Below are 11376 nucleotides of genomic sequence, written 5' to 3'. Positions count from 1 at the left end.
TTACTACCTGAAAGCTGACTGGCAATTACTATACTGGTAGTTTCCAAACACAGGACACAGCCTGTTGACATACTGTGTGCAAACTAAGACAAGGAAACTCAACTAGATATGGCCAAATAGGTTAAACTTTGATCATGATCTTTTTGTTCACAGTAAAATATTCAGAATACTGATTTTCCTCCACAGACTACACCAGGACAGTTTAGAGGTTCGTAAAGATCAATCTGTCCTGGAACATCAGACAGACATGGATTCTATATTTATGGTGTGTACATATAAATCAATTTCTAAAATACTATTCCTTTCCCAGTGTTTTCTATTTTACCTTCTTTAGATCATCAGAAGGTACAGTGACTGAGTTTGTATATTGTTTTTTCCAGGTTCTTGAGGAGAACATTTTGAGTTTTGTCAAGGACGAGTTGAACAAAATCCAGAGGTTTTTGAATTCAGAGTGTTCCGATGATGAGGTAATAAGGTCCAAGGAGGACAAGGATTTGACGGGCACCAGAGAGGCATTCCTGAAAATTGCACTGTACTTCTTGAGAAGGATAAATCAGGTGGAACTGGCTAACTCTCTGCAGAGCAGTAAGATGATTTTCCAGCTATTACACCGTGCAAAGGGGAATAAGTGGAGAAAAGAAAAAAAGGCTGAGTTCCAAGTTGTTATAAATAGTTATGTGATATATATATATAACATTATATATAGTTTAGTCAGTATGAATTCCATATTCATGATGAACATAAAACCATGAGACCTGTCCTTCTCAATCAACTCAATTATAGTGGACAGAAATGTTGTTATAATATTTGCACATTTGAATAGAACCTTGACAACTTAGGGGTCAAGTCTGGGAGGGGAGTTTAGCAATTCATCACTTTATTTGGTGTATGTTTTGTAGCATTCATTTACTATTGTTTTTTGTTCATCCAGAATCTCCTGACATGTGCCAGCATAAACTCAAATCTAGTTTAAAGCAGAAGTTCCAGTGTTTGTTTGACGTGACTGGTAACTCAGCAAATCCAACACCTCTGAATGAGATCTATACAGAGCTCTATATCATAGAGGGCGGGACTGGAGACATCAGTGATGAGCATGAGGCCAGACACATTGAAACAGCATCTAGGATGCCAGCCACACCAGAAACAACAATCAGATGTAAAGACATCTTCCAAACCTTTCCAGGGAAAGATCGGCCATGTAGGACAGTGATGACGAAGGGAGTGGCTGGCATTGGGAAAACAGTCTTAACACAGAAGTTCACACTGGACTGGGCTGAAGACAAAGCCAACCAGGACATACAGTTCACATTTCCATTCACCTTCAGAGAGCTCAATCTGCTGAAAGGCAAAAAGTTCAGCTTGGTCAAACTTGTTCATCACTTCTTTACTGAAACCAAAGAAGCAGGAATGTGCAGGTTTGAAGAGTTCCAGGTTGTGTTCATCTTGGACGGTCTGGATGAGTGTCGACTTCCTCTGGACTTCCACAACAATCAGGTCCTGACTGACGTTACAGAGTCCACCTCAGTGGATGTGCTGCTGACAAACCTGATCAGGGGAAACCTGCTTCCTTCTGCTCGCCTCTGGATAACCACACGACCTGCAGCAGCCAATCAGATCCCTCCTCAGTGTGTTGACATGGTGACAGAGGTCAGAGGGTTCACTGACCCACAGAAGGAGGAGTACTTTAGGAAGAGATTCAGAGATGAGGAGCAGGCCAGAAGAATCATCTCCCACATCAAGACATCACGAAGCCTCCACATCATGTGTCACATCCCAGTCTTCTGCTGGATCACTGCTACAGTTCTGGAGGATGTGTTGAAAACCAGAGAGGGAGGAGAGCTGCCCAACACCCTGACTGAGATGTACATCCACTTCCTGGTGGTTCAAGCCAAACTCTGGACTGTCAAGTATCAAGTAGGAGCTGAGACAGGGCCACACTGGAATGCAGGGAGCAGAAATATGGTTTTGTCTCTGGGGAAACTGGCTTTTGAGCAGCTGCAGAAAGGAAACCTGATCTTCTATGAATCAGACCTGACAGAGTGTGGCATCGACATCACAGCAGCATCTGTGTACTCAGGCGTGTTCACACAGATCTTTAAAGAGGAGAGAGGACTGTACCAGGATAAGGTGTTCTGCTTTGTTCACCTGAGCATTCAGGAATTTCTTGCAGCTCTTTATGTCTTTATGACTTTCATTAATTCTGGTCTCAATCTACTGTCTAAGACAAAAACCTGGTGGATCCATGTTTTAAAAGATAAATCTAAGCTATCCTATCTTTTCCAAGTTTCTGTGGACAAAGCCTTACAGAGTCCAAATGGACACCTGGATTTGTTCCTCCGCTTCCTCTTGGGTCTTTCACTGCAGACCAATCAGACTCTCCTGGGAGGACTAATGACACAGACGAGAAATAACCCCCATACCACTCAGGAAACAGTCGAGTACATCAAGAGTGTGATCAGGAAGAATCTGTCTCCAGAGAAAAGCATCAATCTGTTTCACTGTCTGAATGAACTGAATGATCGTTCGCTAGTGGAAGAGATACAGCAGTACCTGAGTTCAGGACGTCTCTCCACAGAGAAACTCTCTCCTGATCAGTGGTCAGCTCTGGTATTCATTCTGCTGTCATCAGAAAAAGATCTCGAAGAGTTTGACCTCAAGAAATACTCTGCTTCAGAGGAGGGTCTTCTTCGACTGCTACCTGTTGTCAAAGCCTCTGATAAGTCTCTGTAAGTCATTTTAAAAAATTGATTTAAAAATTGGTCCATCTGACTATCTAACCAATACATTCATGCCTACAAATGATCTGTATGAATGGGATGTGTGGGATTAACATTGTTTTATTAGCTGAGAAATGATCAGTGCTTCTTGTATGTGCCTCTCCAGGCTGGGTGGCTGTGACCTGTCAGAGAAAAGCGGTGAAGCTCTGGCATCAGTTCTCAGCTCCCAGTCATCTCGTGTGAGAGAGCTTGATCTGACTAACAACAACTTGCAGGACTCTGGAATGAAGCTTCTTTCTGTTGGACTACAGACTCCTCAGTGTAGACTGGAGAAACTGAGGTTAGACCTCATTGTGATACAACATTAGATTTGGAATTGGCAGTGTAACACTCACTGTATTTACTGAGATCATATTACACACACACACCTACATCTCAATATCACAAGCATTGTTTCTGTTCATTTTATCAGGTTGAACCAAAACAATCTCTCAGAGAAAAGCTGTGAGGAATTATCATCAGTTCTCAGCACTATGTCGTCTTGTCTGAAAGACCTGGATTTGAGCTACAACAACCTGCAGGACTCAGGAGTGAAGCTGATCTCAGCTGGATTAGAAAGTCCAACCTGTAGACTGGAAACACTCAGGTCAGGATAGATTTCATTTCTTATTTCTTTCTCAGTATACAAGTTAACTAATTCCTCGTTATGTTTCAGGCTGATTGGCTGTAATCTATCAGAGAGAAGCAGAGATAGTCTGGCTTTAATTCTCAGCTCCCTGACTCTGAGAGAGCTAGACCTGAGTAACAATGACCTGCAGGATTCGGGAGTGATGCTATTCTCCGCTGGGCAGGAGAGTCAGCATTGTAGACTGGAAACTCTGAGGTGAGATCACATTATAACACCCACATACCAAACATAATACTGTAAGCTTGTTGTAAAAATATAATAAAATAATTATTAACACAAGATTTTATATTTTTATGTTTTTAGGTTGACTCGAACCAGGCTTACAGAAAAATGCTGCCAAGAGTTCTCATCATTATTAAGCTCCAAGTCTTCTAGTTTGCGAGTGCTGGACCTGAGTAACAACGATCTGCAGGATTCAGGATTAAAACTTCTCGCAGCTGGACTGACAAGTCCTCGCTGTGCACTCCAAACTCTGAGGTGGGATCAGGTTACCAGCTGATAAACCTGGAGAACTACATGTTGTGTTTTCTTGCTTAGGTATTATTTCTAGTCTTAAGTGTTTGTGTAAGAAACCTGTCAAAATAACATAAAGGTAATTTTGCCATTGTCAGGTTGATTCAAACCAACGTCACAGAAAACTGCTGCCAGGAGATCTCAGCAGTTCTTAGTTTCCATTCAACCAGTCTGAGAGAGCTGGACCTCAGTAACAATGATCTGCAGGACTCAGGAGTGAAGTTGATGTTTGCTGAACTGGGAAGTCAAAACTGTACGCTGGAAATTCTCAGGTGAGGATTCTGCCTTATTTCCCTGTTATTTACATGCAGTGAAATCACAGACCGCTGGTGTAGTGTAGTGCAAGATTCCTATTCCTGTGACCCTGGTTTGATTCCCAGGCAGTGCACACATTTTGGGGTGAGGTGCAGCTCAATTGTAGGAGCAGTGACCCCTGGGTCACTGGTTCGACTCCTGGTTCCTCCTGGCTACATGTTGAGGTGTCCTCGGATGAGACACTGAAACCCCACAGTAGCGCTGTCATCTTCTGAACGATTTCCAAAGAATCAAACTAAAAATAACACTTTCACACTTTTTTCATCTACATAAGACGACTCATTGTAATCCTTCAGGCTGAGTGGCTGTAAGTTATCAGAAAGAAGCTGTGAAGCTCTGGCATCAGTTCTAAGCTCCCAGTCCACTCGTCTCAGAGAACTGGACCTGAGCAACAATGACCTGCAGGACTCAGGAGCGAAGCTTCTGTGTTCTGGACTGAGGAATCCGCATTGTACATTAGAAACCCTCAGGTGAGACTGTATTTAAACATCTTTGGTTTAATGAGCTTTTGACATTAAATACACAACAACGTGTTCACAAATGTTTTATATGTCAGTATACACTGCCCGTCCAAAAAAAAAAGGGACACACTATCCATGTGTTTAAAATGATAAATCCTGCTCCCTGAACCACTCTTTCACTATTTGAGCCTGATGAATCCTGACCCATTGATATAATAACCTGATCATTCAGTATATTCAGGTAGTCAGCTGACCTCATTCTCTGGACACATAATGTTGCTGAACCTAAAACCTGACCAACTGCAGCAGCCCCAGATAATAACACTGCCCCTACAGGCTTGTACAGTAGACACTAGACATGATTGGTGCATCACTTCACCTCCTCTCTTCTTACCCTGATGCTCTATCACTCTGGAACAGGGAAAATCTGGACTCATCAGACCACATGACCTTCTTCCATTGGACAGTTCTTAGCCCAGTTTTAGTAGTTTCATCAATCTCCTTAGGTGTTTTCTTTGATTCATGTCAATAATTTGACTCTTCTGAAACAGATTAACATCTTTTCCTCAACCACAGGATGTGTCGTTAGACATGGTTGTTTAAGAAATAAGAAGCTACTCACTGCATCAGTTAGCGTAAAAAACTTGTTGTCAGCTGAAACATAATTATCCATGCAGTAATTGTCTTATCTATTTGCTTAGTTAAATCCAGGTGGTGACTTTGTTTTTGGATGGGCAGTGTGTTAATAATACATACATTTAAGAATTTTACTGATTATGTATTTTTAATGTTCAGGTTAAATCAAGCTGGACTCAAAGAGAAAAGTTGTCATGAGGTCTCATCAGTTCTCAGCATCAAGTCATCCAGTCTGAGACAACTGGACTTGAGTAACAACGATCTGCAGGACTCAGGCATAAAGCTGCTCTCTGTTGCAATGAAGAGTCCACACTGTAGACTGGAAACATTGAGGTAGGCAGAGATTAATTTAATTATGTAAGTCTGTGTGTCAGTGTCCTCTCCTCGTGTGTCTAAGGCTTTTCAAGTGCATATGCTAATTAGTATGTGCGGATGACTGTTTGGCATTGTTGTACTCAATTCCCTCCTCGTCTGCTGTTGTTACTGAATTGAACTCGCGGCTGTGGTGGTGTCCCGTGCTCCAAAGTCGGGGAGCTGTGATTTAACATGAACAGCACATTATTGTGCATTTTGACTGATGCTCACTAGTTTGTAGTTATATTATTCTTTGAACTTTGTGATTTTCTTTCATAGCTCACTGAATTGAGACTGAGCCAGGATGTGGACTCTCACACACACACACACACATATCCACACATCCAACCATAAACACACACACACACACACACACACACACACACACACACACACACACACACACACACACACACACACAAATGCCATTACTAAGGCTTCTCATTGTGGGTGTTTGTTTGTGTAGATTGTCAGGTTGCTTGATCACAGAAGAAGGTTGTGCGTCTTTAGCCTCAGCTTTGAGATCCAACCGACCCCATCTGAGAGAGCTGGACTTGTGCTACAATAATCCTGGAGAATCAGGAGTAAAGCTGCTCTCTGCTGGACTGGAGAGTCCACAATGGAGACTGGACAGTCTGAGGTAAAGGAAGTCAGAGGGTAGTACAATGTTTATGCAGTTCAGTTGTCTCCAGGCTGGTCTGACTCTTTCTTTCTCCAGGGTGGACTCTGGTTGCAGTGATTGGTTGAAGTCTGGTCTGTCAAAGTGTAAGAGTTTAAATTGAATTTAATTAACATACAGGTTACATTTGTAGATACATTCACTCAAAATTGAATTGAAATTCAAAATATGCATCTACTTCTACACATATTTTGTTTTGTTTGTCTCCAAAAGATACCTGTGAGCTGATAGTGGACCCAAACACTGCACACAAAAACGTCGTCCTTTCTGACAACAACCGAAAAGTCCTGCTCTCCGTGGAGAAGCAGCCGTACGCTGATCACCCAGACAGATTCGACTGGTGTTACCAGGTGCTGTGCACAGCTGGTCAGTCTGGTCGCTCTTACTGGGAGGTGGACTGGGAAGGAGGGGTTGATATCGGAGTGACTTACAGGGGACTCAGAAGAAGTGGAGCCCGTGATGGCAGCAGGCTTGGGTGGAATGAGAAGTCCTGGAGTGTAGAGTTTACTGATACCGGTTACTACGCCTGGCACAGTAACATTAGAACGGCTCTGCTCCCCCCTCCCCACTCTTTGTCTAAGAGAGTCGGGGTCTATCTGGACTGGTCTGCTGGCACTCTGTCCTACCACAGTGTGTCACCTGACTCACTAGTCCACCTGTACACCTTTAACTGCACATTCACCGAACCTCTCTACCCTGGATTTGGGTTCTTGTCGCTTGAATCATCAGTGTCCTTGTGTTAGAAAGAGGGTCAGAAAGGATCCTTTCTAAAATTTAGGTGTTTTTTTTTATTATATTTAAAATGTTTTGATAATGATATCACATCTGAAAATGTCCCAATTCACAGAGGGAGGGAGCAATGTAAATATTGGTCATGTCATATTTTCTTACTGTGAGAATTATTTTAGTATTTCAGAGATGATGTAAAAGAGGCGAGGACTGTGCAGAGGTGAGGACACACTGGTCTTCACTGTATAGTTTGTAAAGTGTTTTGATATGTAAAATTGTAATAATTTAAACAAAACAATATTTCTAAAGTTTAACTCGTGGTTAAATGAGAAACTTTAAAAGGTATTTGCTATGTCACATGTATTTGCACATGTATTACATTTCCGTTGATCTCAAACTCAGGTTTGACTCACACGATATTTGACAGAGTTCCGTTTTCTTTACACTGGGTTAAGAAGTTATGAATATAACATTTCAATGTTCCTTTACGCGATAAAGATGATTGAACTCCTGATTACAGCATGAACATATGTTTAACTCAGTTCAGGAGCAGCTATTTAAATGTTTAACTGCTGTGTGTACATTTGTGCTGTTATTTCTAGTTTTATTCTTTTTGTATTTAATATTAATATTATTTGCAGCTCTCTGTCGACCTGCTTTCCCTTTGGGGCATTAAATCTTCAGTTTCTCTCCACTGACAAAATGTGATTAATAATCTTCTTAAAAATAGAATAATCGAGTCAAACTATGTAAGCACATGTTTATTGATGTTTTCACATCTTTATTGCCTAATGTAGGCAAGATACCTAGTTGAAATGTACAATTTAAGAATTCCACAATGATTCTGTGAAAAACGAACAAGAGGTGAGTGAGAAAGTAAAAATATCCAGAAATAATTTGCATAATTAATTTATCACAAGTTCAAAGTAAAGTGACAGTTATTGCTTTATCCCTGGTTACTATGGCAACAGTCAACGGTGCCTGAGGTAGATGCTCCTGGTGTCCTGCAGACGGGACGAGCTGTAAGCGTGTCACCTGGCAGTTTGTAGTTCAGGTCAATGACCAGTGAGCAGAACTCACTCACGCCTACAAAGTCGCAGCAGATGATGTTGACTCCGCCCGCCTCAGGCCCCGCACGCTGCTCGCTCGCCCAGCTGAGCAGCAGGGAGAGAGCCTTCATCGTCATCTTCCTCATGTTCTGGAGAGGATGGAGGAGGATGTAAGCAGCGTCTTCTGTCAGGTTCAGACCGCTGACGTAAAAACCGTCTGGAAAACAAAACGATAAAGAAAATTCTGGTCAGATTCCCAGATACACAAGTCAGGATTCAGCATTTTGTCTCTCTGTTGGAGGTTTCCCTTGAGCAGTCCCTTGAGTTATAAACATGTTTTCCTGCGATGTGATTGGATGACATATCATCGTTTGCACCTACCTGGTCTTCCTCCGTGCTTCTGTGCCTCCAGATAAGCTATCACCTCTTTAGGATCTGTACTGTTGGCATACCTGAAGACAAAGTGCAACCAGGAAGTCAGTAAGTTTGGAGTTTTCCCAAATATGATTTTATGTTTTGTATTTTACTGTTATTGGACTGAACCAGAATCAAACCAGGGATTCTGTGGTTGTGTCAGTTTCAATCCTTTTCAATTGGTTTGTAGCATAAATTTAAACAGACAAATCTTCAGCTGAGGCTAAAGCTTAAAAAAACTCACACACTGTGTATTTACCAATAAGGCATCTCAGGCCACAGCTCAGGGTGCTGCAGCACCACTTGTGGGTTGTCATAAGAAACAACAACCTGCTGACGTCTGGACCAGCAGGAACGTAGAGTAGGAGCTTCCTGCACATTAAAACACATTTTAACTTATGTCAAAATTAAAATAATAAAAATAACGAAGTGAAGTGAGTCTTTGCTTTTAGAAGCTGGAACATGCAAATGTTTTAGATGTTTGTTTGAATGATTAATTAATTATCTAAACAGCTGTGGATTAATTTTCTGATTTCACTATTTCATTTATGACAAATATTCCTTTTAGCACTTTACTCAACAGTCCCTGTTCTCTCTCTCTCCACGTGCGTTTTTACCTGTGAAGAACAGAGTTTTTCTGAAAACAGTGTGATGATGAACTCCACAAGGCTGTTGTGGTCTTCATCAGACAGAGATTCAAAATGTGAGCAGGAAATGATTACGATCTCCTTAGGATGAGCATCCAGCCACGTAGCCAGTTCACCTAAAGCCTCCTGCAAACAGACCGATGGCTGCACGTTAAGTTTGTGTCTGTTCAGTTAACGCAGATTGATTGTTCTCATTTTTGAACACAGTGTAATTCCTGTACCTTGACAGTGATCAGTGTGTAGATGCCGTGAGCGAAGAACAACTTGCTGCCTCCTGCTGGCTTCCTGGCGATCCGCAGGTCCAAGAAACGAATACCGAGATCACACTGATCACTCAGCACAGATTGCTACACACACACACACACACACACACACAAAATAATTAGGACCATCGTAACTGTACAAGAGACCAACACTGACCATAATCCTGCTGTAAAACAGTTGTTGAATGCAAATTAAAGGACAAAGGCCGGTCATTATATTAGGGACACTCAAAATACTGGTAGTAAAGGGTTAGTATTGTATTTGTGCTGTGTGAGCAGTAATTAAAAACCAGAGCTGCCAAATAATACCGTCATCAGAATCAAAATTCTTCACGTGATAAAAAGGGAGTGTAATAAAAAAGTAATTTTGTAATATTAATGATAAAGCAGTGCATTGATGTGAGATGTATTTATGTTGTGGACAGTTCACTGGGAGAGGATGGAAAGCTGCTGTCTGCAGGCTACAGTCACATTTTGTTAAAATATAATTCTCACAAATGTCTTTAAAATATAACATTTTCAGTCTGGATCACCCACCGATCACCAAGAACCATTTAAGGACCTAAGAACTCAAAAGTTCCCCTTTTCTCTGGGAAAAGTTCCTGCAGTGGAAAAGAGCCTGAACGCATCGATGAGGTCTGCAGGTTTCAGTCAGCACTGTGTGTGTGTGTGTGTGTGTGTGTGTGTGTGTGTGTGTGTGTGTGTGTGTGTGTGTGTGTGTGTGTGTGAGTGTGTGTGTGTGCGTGCTCGCTCCAACCTGTGTGGTGGCCCAGCGGTAGATACAGGGTCGAGTCCAGCAGGGGAACAGCCAGTCGGTGAGTCTGAGGAGACAGGGCTCCGACCTCAGCACCGGGGAGGACACGTCCAGACAGAAGGACATGCTGTCATGGCTCCCTGGAGAAAGACGGAGAGCAGTCAGATCCAGAGTCCGTTACATCCAAACACAAATACACACGGTCTGTCCTGTGAGTCCAGAGGAGCCCAGCTCTCTCTGCAGCGTCTGTTCACCGGGTATGGCCAGGTTCCACAGCGGGACGTCCAGCAGCTCCTCCGGCAGACTGGACATCCAGTCCGGGTTTCCACCGAGCGTCAGCCGCCGTCCGTCCTCCATGTCCTTCACCTGGAATAGTTCTTATTTATCTTATTACGGAAGTTTCGCATCCTCATCAGCATTTTTCTGAGGTGAAAACAAAACTCTTCCGCACAAAACACGTGTTTCAGCTGTTTAACACTTCCTGTGGCTGTTTTCAAAATAAAACCGGATCAACAAAACGTTTCAAAATAAAAGAGCTATTCACACTGATAAGATGTTTGTCTTTTCTACAGCACAATAGAAACCAGCAAAAGAGAGGCAAAAACATGAGTTATATTGTATAAAAACATTAAAGAAAACAGGACAAAAACAGATGAAAACATTAAAAAGTGGGAGGAAAACATTATCACAGCAAAATCTTTCTACATTTGTGTAATTCACTGGCACTTTTGATGTACCACATAACTCAATTAACAATTTATCTTGTTAGATAATCCTATCTCCTGATAATTTCCTTTCAACAGTGCTTTATCCTGTTCATCAAAGTGTTTTTCCCTCTTTAGAATCGACTACATTGAGATTTATCAGTGGAAGTGCGTCCTAGAAAATCACTAGCTGCTCATAGGATTATAAGAATTGCTGTTCTGAGGATTCAGTGACTGCCTTGTTAAATCTCTAATTAGAAAAAAGCAGATCTGGTTTTTAAATTTAAAACTTGTGTTACTTATGTAAAGTATAAAAAGACATTGGACAATATACAAACAAGCTTCAAAAGGAATATAATTCAGTTTCTGAAGGATTAAAAAAATGTTCAGGCCTAATTTAGAGTTTCATTCATACTAATTCAAGCAAAAAGAACCACTTCAGAAACCTTGTTT

At 41.8% G+C, this 11376-nt stretch overlaps 2 protein-coding genes across 2 annotated transcripts in view; one reads left to right on the top strand and one right to left on the bottom strand.

Moving 5' to 3' along the window:
- LOC113164217 (NACHT, LRR and PYD domains-containing protein 12-like) overlaps positions 1–7786 on the top strand; it is a 13039-nt gene extending 5253 nt beyond the window's left edge. Inside the window, exons 6-18 of the mRNA XM_026363397.1 lie at positions 187–265; positions 381–585; positions 932–2726; positions 2884–3057; positions 3190–3363; positions 3433–3600; positions 3709–3882; positions 4017–4190; positions 4530–4703; positions 5490–5663; positions 6151–6324; positions 6403–6449; positions 6577–7786. Of these exons, the coding sequence (XP_026219182.1) occupies positions 187–265; positions 381–585; positions 932–2726; positions 2884–3057; positions 3190–3363; positions 3433–3600; positions 3709–3882; positions 4017–4190; positions 4530–4703; positions 5490–5663; positions 6151–6324; positions 6403–6449; positions 6577–7106 (4042 nt within the window). The 3' untranslated portion in view covers positions 7107–7786. The remainder of the gene's footprint in view (positions 1–186; positions 266–380; positions 586–931; positions 2727–2883; positions 3058–3189; positions 3364–3432; positions 3601–3708; positions 3883–4016; positions 4191–4529; positions 4704–5489; positions 5664–6150; positions 6325–6402; positions 6450–6576) is intronic.
- A 52-nt stretch (positions 7787–7838) lies between these two features.
- Positions 7839–10672, bottom strand: LOC113164218 (PI-PLC X domain-containing protein 1-like). Its single transcript, XM_026363399.2, has 7 exons — positions 10474–10672; positions 10223–10359; positions 9424–9549; positions 9173–9328; positions 8815–8927; positions 8523–8593; positions 7839–8358 (listed from the first exon to the last, which is right to left on the bottom strand). The coding sequence occupies exons 1-7, from the start codon at positions 10574–10576 to the stop codon at positions 8039–8041; spliced, it is 1026 nt and encodes a 341-aa protein (XP_026219184.1). The 5' UTR covers positions 10577–10672; the 3' UTR covers positions 7839–8038.
- Between the last annotated feature and the right edge of the window lie 704 nt (positions 10673–11376).

This window comes from Anabas testudineus, chromosome 2 (assembly GCF_900324465.2).
Source record: "Anabas testudineus chromosome 2, fAnaTes1.2, whole genome shotgun sequence".
In the NCBI taxonomy this organism is placed as follows: Eukaryota; Metazoa; Chordata; class Actinopteri; order Anabantiformes; family Anabantidae; genus Anabas; species Anabas testudineus.
The sequence above is the reverse complement of the archived record's forward strand: the minus strand, read 5'-3'. Positions and strand labels throughout refer to the sequence as shown.